Source organism: Lissotriton vulgaris, chromosome 1_1, assembly GCF_964263255.1.
Source record: "Lissotriton vulgaris chromosome 1_1, aLisVul1.2, whole genome shotgun sequence".
Lineage (NCBI taxonomy): Eukaryota > Metazoa > Chordata > Amphibia > Caudata > Salamandridae > Lissotriton > Lissotriton vulgaris.
The window spans coordinates 983,380,633-983,398,746 of NC_141685.1; the positions used below are offsets into that span (position 1 = coordinate 983,380,633).

Sequence of the window (18,114 nt, forward strand, 5' to 3'; positions counted from 1 at the left end):
TGGGTGTTGCATGAGAACAGCTGCACAACACCCATGGAATGCCTCCCTGGGGCAGAGCGATACAGCAATTTGCCCTGTGTTGATTTACTCCCGATTTATCAAGCCACTCATGGCCAAGCAGGGTGGGCTTGCGTGGCTTGATAAATCACTTTTCAAGAGCTGCGCCGCTTTTGCACCACGCAAAAGTAACAAATCCCTTGATAAATATGGCACTGAAGTAAATTTTTGTTGATTTATGGTGCTGATACATTTTCATGCTATGATCCTAATTAATATTTGCAATAAAGACCATTCCTTCATTCCTAACTATAACACCAGTTTAAACTTTTTTTTTTTTGTAAATTAACATTAAATTACCATACGCCTCCCCACCCACTGCGCATAGCCTGCAGCCGAACCCAGCTTGGGGTTGCCTGCAAGACTTGGCCTGTGGCCTGTCCCTGTGCTCAATGCCTCGCAGGCTGCCAACCCCCACTGTGCATGTTCTAAGGCAGTGTGTAACCCAGGGTTGATGGTAGCTCTTGGTCATGCCCAACTCCCCACAGGCAGCAAGAACCATTTGCTGGCCATCTCTGTTGGTCTTGCAGCGTCCCAAGGCCCAGCCCCTCAAATTTGCTTGTGGCACCATGGTACTACTGGGAAATTACATAGGAGCAATGTTGAGTCTCACAGTAGTGCCTCTGTGCCATGGCGCAGCAAAAAAAAAAAATTTTATTTCGACTTAAGAGGGAGTCACTCTGAGAATCCCCACAAGGGCCCTGCTCCATTATGTCACCTTTTTCTTTTTTTTTTTTTTATATCGCAGGTACCGAGTCCCTGAGTCAAAAAAATTGAAGCTGCACTTTCTCTTCATGTTGTGTGTGTGTGTATATCAAGCTACATAAATGCAGAGTTACGAATAGTAAATCTACACTTACCTATAATGCCTACCTTCTCAATATGTTGCTTGTCAATTGTTTTGCCTCAATATTATGGCAGACCAATATTAAAAACTGGCATTCCTACTTACAGTCCAACTTGCTTTTGGTCTTAGCTCGATAATTTTACATGTCGTAATTCACACTGGTACTGTTAGCGAACAATGTGAATTTTGACCATAAACATAGATAAGTTGAATGTCTGAAAATCAAGAAATATGTTCACAAAATACAAACTATGTTATTAAATGCTCTGGTTATAAAGGAAAGACACAAATATGAGGCTTTGGGCAAGAACGGGATAACGAAAGGTTTGTTTTCTCAGCCTCCCATCATATTTGATCATATCTTCATTAGATACTCACAACGCCGCTGAAGTCTGTCTTGAAGAGTCCGGGAACAACACAATTCACTCGAATATTCATCGCTAGCAGGTCAGGTGTCAGTGCTTTGGTGAGGGCGAGGAGGGCCGTCTTGCTCACACAATAAGGACCAATCGTCTAGGGTATGGAAAACAGAGACAGGAACAGAAAGAGTGATTCAGACTGGAAGAGAACAACATAGTAACAGAACACTTCCACTGATGCGGAAAAGTGGCCCTAGTTGAATACAGCACACACTGAATATCTCAAAGAAAGTCTACACAAATAAATGACAAAACAGTGAGGATGGTGATTCCAGATTGATGAAAGAAATACAGCTTATAAGTTTGCAAATGAGAAATAAAATGTAATCTAATTGTAAATACAAACGAATGCTTGACTGTCAAACAGAACACTATGGGGTCGATTACGATGTCCCGCCCGACAACGTATCTGACCAAACTCAGTCTGCGGTCCCGACTGCCAAATTTTGATATGACCATACATGGTGAAATCGGAAGCTCCCATAGAGAAATGGGATATGGGTTAATCCCTGCACACCATGGCAGGCACCTCAAGGTGCCCGCCACAAGGTGAAGAGATCAACAAGAGCCTCCTCAGACCCCAACCAGAGGCCACAAACAGATGGGGGCTTTGCTAGGTGCCCCCAAACACGCTTTTGGACAAGTTTTCCATGTCGAAAAGCCCGGCATGGAAAGCCTGACGGAAAACCGTGAATCTTATTCCGGACAGCGTAAAACACCATCCTTATGTATTATATGCCGGCATCTCACTGGCCAACAGGCTCCTTGAGCCTGCCACAATCCAGCTGGAATGACCAGACAGTTTCAATTGTGACCGACTGTATTGTAATCAGCCGGACGGAATTGAAACCGATGATCTCGGTCGGAAAGCCTATCACCTAAGGTCGGAAGCTTTCCGAGCATGATCGTAATAGACCCCTATATGTGGTGGCTGCTGGTTGTGACAATAGGTGTCTCACATGCTACTGCAAGCATACTGGAGAACTAAATTACAGTATGACCAGTTTTATTTTTTTGACATTTGAATCTGTATTTATTGTTATTTATTTTTTTACTCATCTGTTCCTTATTTATCCATATTTATCCCGCATTGTGTGAGGAAATGTAGGTGTAACGCCTTGATCGCGGCGCTAGAGAATTAATGAGTGAGCGGGGTTCGGACGGCCCCCCCAGCCGTCTTCCGCACACACCCACTGAGACTTCGGCTGGCCTGGGGGCCGTCCGACGCATGGAACGGGTTAAATAGTAAATGTAAACTCACAATTAGTACATATCAGGTCTCAGTACTAGAAGCAGGCATATATATTATAACAACGCACTAATCTGTAAATCTTATCACTGTAGTTCAGACATAGGTGCATAGATGCAGCTGTTTAAGGTAATCTTATCCCTTCTTTTAACTTCCCCATGCTGTCAGTCAGCACTAACCTTGATGGGACAATCAAGACTGACCGCATGTAGATTGACTGGAAGGAAGAGAAGAAAAGCCTTCTGTATTTTCCATTCAACTAAATACAGAAAGAAATCACTATTTTTCTGTATTTATTTATGTGTAAAAAGAGTACAAATGGAAATCTGGGCACCTTAAGTATGTCCAGTTAGTTTGGTGTAAATAATTTAATTATTTTCAAAAAGAAAGAACAACAACCGAGGTGCATACAGAATAGTAGCGTGTACTTTAGCTCAGTAAAGTTTGTGCATCATAAATGCAGTGTATATCTGTCCAAAATGATGAAGGGAAAATAATGTCTACCCGTGAGGTGGGTGAGATAGGATGGGGAGACTTATAGAGAAAGGGGAGGTAATGAGGGGTGAATGGATTCGGTAAAAGAAGGGAGAAGGGTTCAGGGAATGGTGCCTTCCCTGAAAGCAGGCCCCTAAGTAGGCGGTGTGATGTCTGCAGGCTAATAATGACAGCCAAATATACCTAAAATGGACAGTAAAAGAGCGGTGTGGTTCCTTGTGGAAACCTTTTAAGTGCTGCCGCGAGTGTATTCGAACAGTGGAGAATCCTGTGACTTACAGACTCTAGAGGCCAACAAAAACAGAATGGTATGCAGTTCCTAGTGAACACTGTTGGCTGATGTGCAAGTAGTGTGTTCAGAAGTACACACTAGAGGCAGGAGAAGGTCTCCTCCTTTTGGAAAAGGACCCTCACACACCCCGCATCAGTGGGGTGGCTTGCTTCATCATCGGGTCTGCTCCTTATCGGGTCGGCGCTGCAATTCCCGATCGGCGCCCTTGTTGGGGCCTTTTAGCAGAGATCTTTTTTCCTTTTGCCATAAGGTGCAGTGCGTGTGAGTGCCCTAGTGAGTGTAGATGTAGAAAGTAAGAAAGTGAGGTAAAACAGGAGATAGTGGTCCACGCAGAAATATTTTAATGATCCTGTCTCCCGTAGCCCCAATGCGAGTGGTGTAAAGGCCAGGATTAACCATTAACGGTCTCGTCAGGGCGATTGCATTTACTTGAGTTGAGAAGACCTACCCTCACTCACCGGTCCCGGTAGGATAATGGTAGGCGCAAACGTGGTGGGCGGGCCCTTCCTCCTTCGCGTCGGCACTGCACAGAACAATAACCCAGACACCGCCCAGCACCATGTTGGAAGTGGTAAATAAAGCATAGCCAATCAATGGCATAGTAAAGACAAGGTGTTCAAACCAAGCTAAGTAGTTGTGTACGTATTGGCAATCGGAACCACTACGTCATCAGCATCATATTAGAAGTGATGAGTGAGGTGTTAATGATCTGTGTGGTGGGTACTGGGGGTTGAATATTGGTCTAGAAAGGAATAGACCTTTCGGGGCTCCACCTAAGTTATGCAATCACGAGGAGTAGGTAACTGAGTGCCTCACAACATTTATTCATTCACCAGCTAGTCGTGGTAATTGTGTAGTCACGTGGTGAGGCTGTCACGTGTGGAGAGCGTGACATGGAAGGATTATAGCAAGTTCATGCCAATAAAGAAGGTTTGCAGCAAGAGCAGAAGGTCAGTGTCCACCTGGATTGCATGGATCAGTTCAGATTAGAAGCAGTCCTCTGTTGAGTCATACATAGGGGGGTTGTCATGTCTGTTACAGGCAGTCAGTATCATTAGAAGCTGTTTGTGACAATGATCAATGTGGTGATAAGACCAAAGTCTGGTCAGATTGTCATCTCGTCAGGGCCCCTCATTGGATGTCCTCATTAAGACCCTCTCTGTCTGAGGCCAATCGCAACACCCTTCTCTGTTCAATTCTGAAAAGGGTATCTTTGTTGCACCAGGGTGTGCTTCTAGGACACACCACCTGATTGAGTCTGGTGAGTGGCGCAGTTGGTCAAAATGTGTTCTCATTTTGGTGTTTGTCTTGTGGCACCTGAAATTACTACGGTGTTCTGTGATTCGTGTTCTCACTGATCTGGTCGTCATACCTTTATAAAGGAGTTTGCATGGGCACGTTAACATGTAAATACAGTTGACCATGATGCAATTTGTATGCTTATTGATCTGTCACTTGAACCCATTCGCAAATGTGATCTCTTTTGTCATTGTTGTAAAGGGACACACAGTGCACAAGCTGCGGGGGTAGTGCCCCCTCACTGGTGGCGGTGCTTTAGTATTTTGGACCTTAGGTCTGATATGTATGAGCATATCTTTGAGGTTGCTTGTCCATTTAAAGGCAAACCTCGGGGTTGGAAGGTGCAGAATACCTGTTTTCAGGCTGTCCCAATGTTTTTTGATGATGTTCTTTACACGGTTGGAATCAGGTGTAAACGTGGTAACGCATGTGAGGGAGTCACCCAGTCCTTTTTGTTTGGTCTCTAGCAAGCTTTCTCTGTTGTTGTTTCTTGCTCTTTACAGAGAGAGAGATATGTTACGTTGGGGATATTCTCTTGTGCTTAGGTGCGTGGCTCGAACTTTGGATTCCTTTTGAAAGTCTGTTACTGAGCTACAGTTCCTTTGAATACGGAGGAACTGTCCAAACAGTAGATTTTGTTTAAGGGCTCTTGGGTGGCGGCTACTAAAATATAGCAGGCTTTTCTTGTCCGTAGGTTTACGATAAAGTGTAGTAGTGATGTGCCCACCATCTAACTTTATCAAGAGATCCAAGAACAGTATCTCACATTCAATAATGGTGCTGGTGAACTTCAAGTAAGGGTTAAGGGTATTCATCCACTTACAAAAGTCTTCGCACCTTGTCCTTTCACCTTTATAAAAGATCAAGATGTCATCGATGAATCTCTTCCATAGGAGCACATTCGCCAAAAAAGGTTTGTTGGGATTAAGAATCTCACTCTCCTCGAAAGCTGCCATGTACATGCATGCCAGGCTAGGTGCGAATGTGCTCCCCATAGATGTGCCCTGTCTATGGTGATACAGTTGTTTACTGTATTCAAAGAAGTTGTCCATGAGGGCTAGTGTGGCACACTCAAGTATGATAGCCACAGCGGTCGAGGAGCTCCACTCCATCCTGCTTAATGCATCCTCAATCACGTCCAAAGTCGCACTCTGAGGAATATTGGTATAGAGAGCCTCAACATCCAGGGTTAGCAGTAGGTTCACCTCCTCTGGATGTTAGACCCCCTTGAGTAGACGCAGGACGTCTGAGGTATCTTTTACAAAGGAGGGAGTAGCCTATCTATGCTTCCCCTTTTTCCCTATAGGTTGATGTCCTAGATCGGCAGGTACCACTTTTCAGGGTGCTGTATGGTTGTCACTTAGTTTATTAATCAGGGACCACTACCAAAAAGTGTGTCTAGATCTTGCATCGATCCTGAAGAATTGCCTTTGAATAGAAACAATGGCAAGAAACATGTTGACCCCGATAGCGCTTGTCCCCGTGACCTTATAACATTGTTTCGCAATTTTCACGTTTTTAACCAGGAGAGTGGCCACAATCAATAAAATAGTTCTGGGTGGACCACTACATCCTGTTTTAACCTCACTTCCTTACTTTCTACATCTACATTAACTAGGGCCCTCACATGCCCAGCACCTTACGGCAAAAGGAAAAAAGATCTCTGCTTAAAGGCCCCAACAAGGGCGCCAATCGGGTACTGCAGCGCCGACCCGATAAGGAGCAGACCCGATGATGAAGCAAGACACCCCACTGATGGTGGGGGGTGAGGGTCCTTTTCCAAAAGGAGGAGACCTCCTCCTGCCTCTAGTGTGTACTTCTGAACACACTATTTGCACATCAACCAACAGTGTTCACTAGGTTCTGTATACCATTCTGTTTTTGTTGTACACAAGGGCTCGTATGCTGGGCCTGGATAAATATAACCCGCAGGCCCTCCTCCATTGTAAAAAAGACTCTAGAGGCCTAATGAAATGGTTGGGTTGTGTCCTTTCAGCACCCGTCATGTTTTGGAGGGTCGAGGATTGAATGTCCAAAATAATAACAGGTGCGTCATTAGGTATCGGATCTCTCAGCACACCTTTAATATGACCTAAGATTTCTTTGCAAAAGGTTTGTATCACAGAACAGGTCCACCATATATGTAGGAATGTATCTTCTGTTGAGTTGTAACTCCAGCATTGTGATGAAACTTGGCAAACATTATGTGTAGTCAGGTTGGTGGAACGTACTACTGGCACATTATTTTGTAAGCCGACTCCCTCTGTGGTACACTAAGTAGGATTTTGGGGATGTCGAACCAGAGGCGTTCCAAGTCCTTAGGCATAATGGTCCGGTGGAGCTCAGTTTCCCATTGTGTTGTGACTGGCCTAGAGTCTTAGAGAGTTTTATACGTTCTAGAAATGAGGCTCTTTGTGCCTGATTATGTACAGACAAAGTTCGCAAACGGGTCTTCTTCCTCGTTGTGGAGGGGAGGTTGGATGGGTGCAAGGCCCAATGTCTTACCTGGCAGTATTGTGGCCAGGCTTGTTCTGAAACTCGAAATTCTAGTTTGCAATGGTCAAAGGATTTGATAGTGTTAACTCTGAATGAAGGGCTCTACAGTCCCTTTCAGACCACTCTGGGAATGCTTTGGGGTCTAATGCTGGTGTAAAGTCTGGGATTCTGGTTATCGGGTGTGTGGGAGGCAAATGTCATGAGGCACTTTTGAGCGCAAGGTGGTCCCAAATATTGAGGACTGTTGTGGTATGCGTTGCTGCAAAAGCACCTTTGGGCCGAGAGGTAAGACGTAGCCACCCTTGGTCCGAAATTAGTTGACACGTGACAGCCATGTACATATGAAACCAATGCATTTCACTCTATTTTGTGGTCCCCTCAGAGAAAAAGCATAGGTGTGCAGTGCTCTAATAAATTTGGGCAGGCAACCCCATCTTTTCCCCTTGGGAGAATAAGGAGCTTGTGTGGGACACAAGGGTGTTCTTCATTCCAAATGAAATTTCAGACTTGAGTTTAGAGTCGTAATATGTCAGCCATGGGCATGGGCATTGGAAGGGACTGATAGAGGCAGAGGTGATGGGTGATGTAGTGTAATGCGGAAGCCTAGGTAGATGATCAAGGTAGTTGACCGTTGGAAAGGGGTGTGTGGTTGAAGGGATGTTAGTTCTTGCGCAGGTAGTGTGAGTTTGTGGAGACACAGCATCAAATTGAGTCAGGAGTGAAAGCAGGGCTGGTAGGGAGTTCATAGGATTTGTTTCTAACAGGAGGGAGAGTAAGGGAATTTACATGTACAAATGTGAGGTGGGAACTCCTGGTCCCCGGAACTAATAATAATAACAATGAAGGAGTGCCCCCTAATTGAGAGGAAAACAGCAATTTGCTCTCTCCTATTAGGTATGGCTAGGTAAGCACAACGTGCCCCAAACCCGTTAACTGGACAGTAGTAGTCCTTTAAGAAGACCCCTCACTCACCAACTTGGTTGGTGACATGCTTCATCATTGGGGTCCCACCCCATAGGCCGAGTGCCTATAGGGTGTGCCTGACACCTGACTACAGTGGAGCGGGATATTGTTTTTTGTTATATGTGCTAAATATAAATGAGTGAAGGTATATTAAAAAGGGCCAGTACTACTCCGTTCAAGACTTCATTCCTGAGCGTCTGAACCCTAAGTAAAACAAATGTGGCACCTATGCCCAACTAGGAAGGCTTTGGTGTCTCAAGAAGTGTGATATATTAAAATTATTTTAAAAATAGCTAAGTGTGCCATGTGAAAGAAATTATAAAGTAAACTAGGTCTACATGTTTCAACCAATATATAAAAATTCTTTGGTTTTCGTCAGGACCGTGTGATTTACAAGGGGAGGAACGCATACGCTAAGGCGCGCCCTGCCCACATGTAATTAGCAGACCACAAATAAGGGTCTGAATGTAAAAGTGTGTTCAATCCTGGATTCAGAAAAAAAACACTTAAAGCGGTTACTGTCGCTTCCTGGGCTTCGGATGAACCAAGACGGCGATTCTCCGTCACTTTTTGAAAGCGGTCATCTGTCGGTAAAACCTACTTGGTTCCCGTTCGCGAAGCCCCGATGTAGAATCATAGGATTTGTCAGTGAAAGTAAGACTTCATGTGCAATGAGACTGAGCTTGTGACAATGGCCCCCAAAGGGGATCCCTGTAATGCCACGCGTTTGTTTAATTTAGATTGCTAAGGGTTTGATTACTAGGGCAAAAAGGAGAGATGAGAGAGGACATCCCTGCTGAGTTCCCCTAGCCAGTGAGAGCTGTTAATTTCATAGCCTGTTGACTTGTATGGCTGTTGTCAGTGGGGAGTATACTGCCATAACCTTATCTTTCACTTGGAGGCCAAGTTGGACCTTGTTTAGGACTGCTTCTAGGAATGTCCAGCTCACTAGATTGAAAAAACAAATCTGCGTCCAGTGACACTTACGAGGCAGGAATATTTTGTTTGTGTACTTTTTCAATTAGGTGAGCTAGTAATCACATATTATCCACTCCATAATTGTTATAAATAAATCCGACTTGAGCTGGATTATTTAGGCTTGGGAGGAAGGTTTCAAAATGAAGGGCCAGTATTTTGGTATATAGTTTGGCGTGCGATTATGTATGGCTATGGGGCGGTAAGAGGAGTGAGATGTGGATTATTCCGCAATTTCTGAGTGTTATTTCTGCCTCACTCATCATTGGTGTGAGGCTGGTGGCGTGAGTGAAGGAGTTGAATGGGGGGTTTGTATTCCTGTAGGGAAAGGAGGAATATTTTTCAGAAGGTAGGGGTGAGGCCTTCTGGGCCTGGTGATTTACAAGTTAGGAGGGGTCTCAAAGTTCTGCAGTTCTCGGTAACGTCAAATGGAGTTTCTGAGCTCTCTCTAGTGTTATGCATCAATCCGATTCCATGGGCAGTATTGTTAAAAGAAGTGGATCTCCTTTAGGTTTTGAGGACCTCGGTCATGTGGGGTTTGTTAAAAGTAACAGAAGCCCTCTCTTTTCTCTAATTCTTTCTTTTTCCATCCCCATGTGTTGTTTGTACCTTTGGGATCAGCATTTTGGTTTGGCGAAGTCTAATTTTCAGTGCTAGTAGGGAGCCTTCTTTGTCTTCTCTATCGTAAAGTTGTTGTCCCAAGGACAAAAGTGTTCTCTCTGCATGGTTGGTTCTAAGTGTTTTTAGTTGACCTCCTCCTGTGGCTAACTTGTGTTGTGTCCTTTTTGAGGGTCTGCACTTGTCCATTTCTTCTAGTTGGGGGGTTTCCGATGTCAGGGTGTGTACAAGAATGCATCTCTCTTGCGCCCTCTCCACCTCTATGGAGATAATTACTCCCCGAACAGTGGATTTTAAGGCATCCCACAAAGTCTGGAGGGAGGTGTCTTGCATGGTATTATGAGTAAAACAGTCTGCGATTGTGAAGTTGGTAGTTGCCCTGTTGACGGGGTCTTTTAAAATCTGAAGATAGAGTCACCAGCGTGGAGGACCTCTGCTAAAGGTAATATCTCCTCTCAATGTCAGGGCAAGGTGGGCATGGTCCGAGATTTGGATGTCTGAGATAGAAGCTGTTTCTAAGAAGGGGAGCAGGGACGGAGGTATTAGGAGTGGGAGGAATGTTCTATTCCACCTGCAGAATTGCCAGAATTTTGGCCACTCCACATTACTGTTTAACGCAGAGTGCTGGACAAATTCTGTAAATAGCCACAAGCTGAAATTTTTCCCTTTCGAAGCTCCAGAATATGCGGCTGGCAAGCGGGATTTGTCAAACCCTAGTACGATTTTTTAACATGGGCGGTTGCTGGCGTTCATGAGCAGTCACGGTTAGAGGGTCGATGCTCGATTAGATTTGCTACTAGAGCGACAGTAAAATCAATTTGAATGGCCACACACTTTTGCGCAATGCATGGTGCCATTCATGCTGATTTTCAGTGCCGCTTGAGCTACCAGAACAAAATTATACCGCAAGATGCATATTTTATGCCCATTGTTGGAATTCCACGGAATGTTGCTGAGTTTTTCTGTAACTCTTTGGAGTTAAACACTGTGAGCTCTGCCTACCCCTGATTAGGAGGTAGTCGATGCAGGAGTAGGTGTTGTGTACATGTAAGAAGAAGGAATAGTCTTTTTCCTCTGGATGTAGGTGTCTCCATGCGTCAATGAGCCCAAGGTCTGTGATTTCTTTTTTAGGAAAGAGATGACATCACTCTAGTGCCTTGGTAGACATTTTTTTGTCTATCTAACTCTGGATCCCTTGCCAGATTAAAGTCTCTCCAAACTACAATATGGCCCGTAACTGTGCGCAATTGGTCGGCCAAAGGTTTGCATGTGTAGTCATCATGAGCTGTGTTGGGGCTAAATGTTCAGGACGATGAGGATGATATTAGCTTTAGAAACAGTCAGTTTAATAAATCCGCCCGGTTTGTCTCAGTTATATTGGAGGGCTGTAAAGATGGCAGTATTGTGGGTGGTGCATGCGTTTCTGGACTTGTTTGAGGAGGCGTGATTCCTGCAAAAATTATATTGGGGTTGTGTAGCAGGATGTATTGCCGTACCTGGTGTTGTTTGTTAGGCGAGTTCAGGTGTTGTTTGTTAGGCAAATGTTGAGAGAGAGGAGTTTAACGGAGGGTGGGGTCATAGATGTCAGAGTAACAGATGTGGTAGGTACAGGTAGTGTGTCAGGAGTCTATTTGGGGAACTTTGGGCGGAAGGCCTGCTATAGGCCAGGGGTGGATAAGGCACCAATGGCATTACCGAGGGTGATACCAGGCGAGATAACATATAAACAACAACATAAAACAGTAAAGGCCAAAAGGCCAGTCCAATGGCTAGAACCCTCCCATGGTGCTGGCAAAACCTCTACTTCCCACTCGAGTTTCAAGCCTTAGATGTGTGGCCTGGGGGGCTGAGTTTCTGCCTGAAGGCCAGAGTTTGAAGTAGTGAGATTTATGTAGATTGTCTCTTAAGGGGCCACCCTATTCAACATGGCCCTGTCAATGGCTTTGTTGATGATGCCCTATTGGAGGATATTAACATATTTAGCTTTTCAGTCTTTAATGTGTACATCGTCACTGTAGGTTTAGGTGGTTGGCCCCTCGGATTCTTGCTTCATTTTGAGGAGGTGTGTTATGGTGTGTGCTTTGGCTTCTTCTCAAGTTGTATCTCCTCATTTGTGAGGTCTAGTGGTCCTGCTAACAGTAGACCATTCGGGCAGGAGGTTCTGTCTCTGCTGGGCACAGTCCAAATCCTGTATATCCGGGTCCTGGTGCCTTGGAAAATCAAGGAGGGCAGAGGCCTCTGAGAGGGTTCAGAGAGTCTGATCTCTTCTTGCCTACAGGAACATAATGCTAAGGGGTGTCTTCATAGATATCCGATCTGTTAGAGGAAGCCTGTGACTGGGCAGAAATCTCGGGGACACCGCAGGGTGTCCGCCAATAGATCGTGGAAGAGCTGGATTGTATTTCCTCAGAGGACAAGATATGCATTCCCCCTTTTTGCCCCCAGTATTCTTCCTTCTCCTCAAAAAAATGTACTCTGGTGAGTATATCCAGGGCCTTATCCAGTCTGGAAGAGTTGGGGAAGACTCAATGGGCCCTGTCTAGTTGCAGCGGAGGAAGACTCAATGGGCCCTGTCTAGTTGCTGTGGAGGAAGGTCCGGCTACCTCCAGATTCCTTGGAGGAGGTCTTTGGTGAAGGACGAAAGTTATGTGCCCTCTGCCCCTTTGGGTACAACCCCTAGCGAGGATGTTATGTTGGCAGCTGTGGTTTTCTAAGTCCTCTTGCTTTAGTTTGAGCTATGCCTGTGTTTCCTCCAGCATTTGCATCCTTTGCTCTAAATGCTCCTGGTCTTCCGTTCTAGTATCCATGGTGCGCACCAAGTCGCCCACTCGCTGCTCCATGTCGGTCATCTCTCTCTATAATTCTTGTATGCAAGACTTGAAATCTGTCCGGAGCAGCTCTATCTCAGAGCGTATTTCAGTTGGAAATGTGTCCATGCTTTGTTGCATTAGTGGGATCTGGGCACTCTCACCAGTCAGGGCGTCGTGGTGTTCATTCTTTTGCAGGAGTCTCACCCAGGCAGTTCCATATGCGGACTAGTGAACCCTTGTTATGTTGTTTTCATTTGACCATGGTGGCATCCAATGAGTAAGGCAAGGAGGGTTTCTGAGGTGTGGTAGGTAGTTCCGTTATTGCGGGACAGTGCTCCAATTACCCCTTGGTGGGTCAGCAGACTTTCATAGTGTGAACCTTGCACAGGTTCAGTGGTCATCTAGAGGCGCTGTTGACTCATGAGCCAGTGGTGGCTGGAGAGGCCAACATCGCAAGTGCTGAGTGCCTTATTTCCCCCCACCAGGCCATCAGGCAGTAGTATAGATCCCTTCCTATGCGAAAATTAGTCCCACATAGGGATGGCGGGTCTCACACTGTCCGGTCTCACAGTGAGGCTGTTGGTAATGTGGGGAGGTGTGAGCGGGGGGGCCCTGAACTCCACCACATTAATTTTGTGGGCTTCAGGCAGACACCTTCACTGGTCCCAAAAGACTGCATCACCACATGTAGCCCCACGTGCCTGCCTAAGGGCCCGCAGTTTTTAAAATGTCGAAGGTCTCAGCCTTGGTAGGGGGCACTTCTGCCCAACAAATGGAGATCTAGGGGACAAGGTCAGGCCCCTTGAGCTGCTGCCTTGCTGGGGGTCAGTGAGGGGTCCTCCAGTGGTAAGAGTCGTAAGTGGAGACATATAAACAGAATGCAGGGTGGCCATTGATCTCAGTCATCGCTGAATCTGCCAGGGAGGCCAGGTGAAATTCAGTGGACGGCAGGTGCAGCAAGCCTCCCCTAGGATGTGTTGGCTTGCAGAGGGGCAGTGGGACACACCTGCCCCCTCTGGCATCACCGTTGTGCTCTGCCTCACGCTCTGAATTGTCTTCTGTGGTGTGCAAGATGTAGGAAACTGTGGAGGCTACTGCCACTGTGTGGAGAGGCAGCTGAGGTCAATTGCCATGGTGGGCCCCTAGGCAGGCAAGGCAATTATTTACCCATAGCAGCATGTCCAGGAAGAGCCCCGAATTCCAGTGACAGCAAGGCCAGCATCTTTCTCCTGCCGCATGGCGATCCCAGTGCGTGCCTGTTGATAGGATGGCAGTCCTTCGCCGGTGGTCCTGTTGTACCAAGTAAAGTAACGGTCCCCCTCCTCAACCATCACCCAGTGGAGGTGAGATTGACCTCTCACAAGACGCAGGAGGTAAGTGGAATCTGAAGGGGGGATTATGACTCCGATAATGGGGATGCTTCTGAGTTCTTTAGGCCGAGGAGGAACGGAACTCACCCAGAGTGCGTCTAATTCAATGCCCGCCTTGGCCACTCCTCCTCAGAAATGTATATTTTTTTAATATGTGACGATTTAGAGCATGGAAGGTAGTCTGCCAATCAGTTGTGGAGGCCCATGTTGGATCGGTGCTAACCCTATGAAGAAGTGTCTACCATAGCTAGATCTTCCGTATGGCGGTAGTCCAAAATATCTCAAAATTAAAGAAAGATTAACCAAATGTGACAATTTCTCCTATCACCAATAAATCCATGCCAGCAGGTTTTCACATGTGCCAGCATTGCTCAATCTGCAGCTAAAACATCAACAAATTAAAGTTTTCCAGGACCACAAAATCAAACATCATAAGAGCTTCCTTTGGCCGTAACTCAAGTGATAACAAAAGAACAGTAGCAATTTGGGGTAGCTTCCATTCATAATTATAAACTTATTTTTCACTTATTTATATACAAGTCAACTTATAATTTCCCATTTAAACGGCACATCCACAAATATTATTGTGTTTTTAGGTTCATAATAGAAACACACAAAGAAAGGGCTCTGGTTAACACTAATGAGGGTCACGTTTGCACCAATGTAAGCAAATCTCTTCATGGATTACTTTGAAAAAAGTGGACCTTTACACTCTGAACCGTACATTTCACTGTATGACCTGTGTTCCCCTAAGATCCATGCTTGAGCATCCACATACCTTCTCTCGTCATGCCACGCTCAGAACGGAAGACAGAGTGCACAATGTAATGTTCCAAAGCACGAGGTGGCATTCCAGCCAACCCACGCTGTCGGGAAGGGCGAGCGCTGACGCATGACGTCAGACGTTCGCGTATATAAATAAAAGGGCGTGGCCTCGGCGCGGCAGTCGGGAGCCGCGTGGTAACCAGAAAGCCGGCACCTGTGATTTATTCAGCGTGGCCTAGCGCAGGCTCAGCACGGCAATTAACAACGCTACACACAAAGAAGCCATAAACACCGAAACTACACATAACACCTTGCAGTAATTGTCTAGCCTTAACCTCAGCAGGCTAATGCCGCTTGTGCTGAGGTTTCATCAAAGGCTATTTTACCAAGTCAGCCTAATTATAAGCAATCACAAAATCAGCACTACCAACAATTAGCTTCACTAAAGATAAGCATATTGCTAGAGGACAATTTAATGTTTGTCATCTTTGTTGGTGAGACTTCTACCCCCAGCGTCTTCCCTAAACATTAGTTGTTAGTCAAAGAACCTCTCAATTTGTAAGTGGGTGGTTTCTGCCTGGGTGAACAATTCTTAAAATGACAACATTTAACTGTGTACTTAAATAAATGAGCTTGTTCACTCTCCTGCTTTGTATTCCAAATTTCTGGTATTAATATTCCATAACACTATATAGATTAGTATATTAACATAGAAATTGTTGCACATGTACCATTACCTTGGATTGAAATATTTTTGTTGTATTTTTTATTATTATTATCCTCAGAAGTGCTTTGTATTGTATTTAGTAGAAGATATATGGAATCGCCTTTGCACTGTTAGCTCTTCTGAAAATCTCCTAAAAAGGTTTACATTTAGAAAAGCTTGTTTCATTTAGGGAAGGGAATGTCCCTTGCATAGGAACTAAGGGCCAGATGTAGGAAGCCAAGTAGGGACCGCAAATGCCGAAATTCGCAGAATTTAAGCCTTTGCGATCGCTATTTGGCTTTGAGCAATTTATGCCCGCATACCCTTTATCTTGTCATGAACTACTGTCCATGTTCTGGGTGGGTGACACCAAGGCGTGATGGCAGTTCATAATTTTTTGTAGATTATGCTACCAAACCTAACATTTTCCTGGTTCAGGTAGAGCCAAGAGCCAATCGCTCCATTTGTGGAAAGTTCTGTTTAAATGTGACATCAAGGCCCTGATGTTGCCATCCCTTGTACAGGTCAAGTGCATGTATGTAAGGTATTATTGATGTTGAGAGTAGGGTTGCTCGGATCCATTCTGGCTTTCCACTGGTTTGACATGGAACACAATGAAGTATGGCATACATCTTCCTTAGACAATGGGAGTGCATTGCCTTGACTCCTAGAGCTAAAGGGAGAAGCCCCAGACTCTGAATGGGGGGAGTATGTAGACATGGGTACTCTTAGAAATGTTATGAGGACCTTGAAGCAGGTAATTGTTGGATAGTCCATCCTGAACACTGTCATGTGGTTGATGATTGGGGAATGTGGGCGAGTAAGCAAATTCTGTTGTTTGGGTGAAGAGGTTTCCAGGCAGGGTCCACCCTTTTGTCTTTCCTGGTGTGAGAGCCATCACCTTGCACAAAGATGGTGTTTGTGCTGCAGCCACAAAATGAACTTTGAAAAATAATCTTTCAAACTGGTTCCTTGTCTGTTGGCATTGGATTCACATTCCCTGTCTAGAAAGCCAGTATTAAGGAGGGACTCAAGCCATCCCACATTGTTCCAGTTCTAAGTTCTTCTTGCCCAAGGAAGGGAGTGCTTCGTAGAGGACTCAAAGAGCTACTGCGATCCAGGTGTTGGTGTCTGTCTGACAGTCCGTTGCCTGGAGGTGAAGGGACGGTCTACAGCGCCAGGACACTCGGGTAGAGTAACAGTGCGCTTTACAAGAGTCCCACATTTACATATTTGTCTGTGCAACTTGTTGGAGATCTGTGGCTCTGCCTAGCACCTTGAATCCTACCTGCCTGCTCAGAGAGGGAAGTATTGTACCTGTCCCTGCAAAAGGAGACACTGTCCAGGAAAAGAAGACCAGTCAAGTTCCCAGAATGTGGTGCTCCCAGTACAGCGGACTGGTTACAGGGGAGTGTAACCAGTGCCGACCATTTCTGTACTGGGTCACACAGCTTCCCTGTGTGGTTCATCTGACAAACTGCTTGAATAAGTGACAAGCCCCCGAGCAACAGAGTGCCATCTGGCATCACTACGGTGTGACCAGAAGTACCGGACAAAAGTCTTTCATCACACTAAACGTATGTTTTGACACTGGGGGTGTGAGAGGGGAGTGTACTATAGTAGTGTCAATGATATAGTTTACAAAAACATTGTCTTTGTATACCTATAATGGTAAATACAAAAATATTGAAAAGAAATATTGTTTCACACTAATATAAGTCTTGATTCTCATTATATATATATATATATATATATATATATATATATATATATATATATATATATATATATATATATATATACTAGCAGCCCGCCCCAGCGTTGCCTGGGGCAGAAGGGGGCTGGGGGCAGCATTTCAGGCTTTCGTGCACTCCCGCCCCGGCCCCCGCCCGCCCGACATTTCCACTCCTCCCCGCGCTTCACTCAGCCGCACACGTTCCGCCTTGCGTGCACTCCCGCCCCGGCCTCCGCCCGCCACGACATATCCAATTCTCCCCGCGCTTCACTCAGCCGCACACGTTCCGCCTCCTCCTAGCGCTCCCGCGCTTCACCTACCTCAGCCCGACTTCACCGCTCCTCGTTCCGCCTCCTCCCATCAGCCCAACTTCACCGCTCCTTGTTCCGCCTCCTCCCATCGCTTCTCTGAGCCGCACACGTTCCGCTCCTCCCCGCGCTTCATGTATCTCAGCCCGACTTCACCGCTGCTGTCCACCGCTCCTCCCCGCGCTAGATGATGTCAACACGCACGTCCACGTTGTTAGCGCACACGGCCGGCGCTACTTCTTAGGGACTACTTTTTTTTATTGTTTATTTTTTAAATAACGTTTATTTTTATATTTTTTATAGCCTATGTCCATCTACAGGACCCCTCCAAGTTAGGAATTAGCATTTAAAAAACCTATGAAATTCACTGAAATTCACACCAGTTATAGTTAGCTGGAAATTTTACTGACATAAAACCATTGAAATTCCACATTATAGTTAGTTGGACTCACTATAACTTGCGCGCCTGCAATGCACTGCTGATGACGTCACATATTACATCACTCATGACATGGTCAGTGACCTCACTCATGACATCACTGATGACACCATCCAGTGAATGTGTGTCTTTCAGTAAAATAAATATGTTTTACATATGTATTTGTAAAGGTCGATGGAAGAATACATTTTAAAATAAGTGTCTAAATGGATGTTTTTTTTAAAAAAAAATTGATTGGTTAACTGGCTTATTAAGTGTATCTTAGTGAATA

General features: G+C 45.4%; 1 protein-coding gene across 1 annotated transcript in view; it reads right to left on the minus strand.

Moving 5' to 3' along the window:
* LOC147748343 (dehydrogenase/reductase SDR family member 4-like) overlaps window positions 1-18,114 on the minus strand; it is a 272,283-nt gene that overhangs the window by 94,078 nt on the left and 160,091 nt on the right. The window contains exon 7 of the mRNA XM_086960490.1: window positions 1,283-1,417. Coding sequence (XP_086816616.1) covers window positions 1,283-1,417 — 135 coding nt within the window. The remainder of the gene's footprint in view (window positions 1-1,282; window positions 1,418-18,114) is intronic.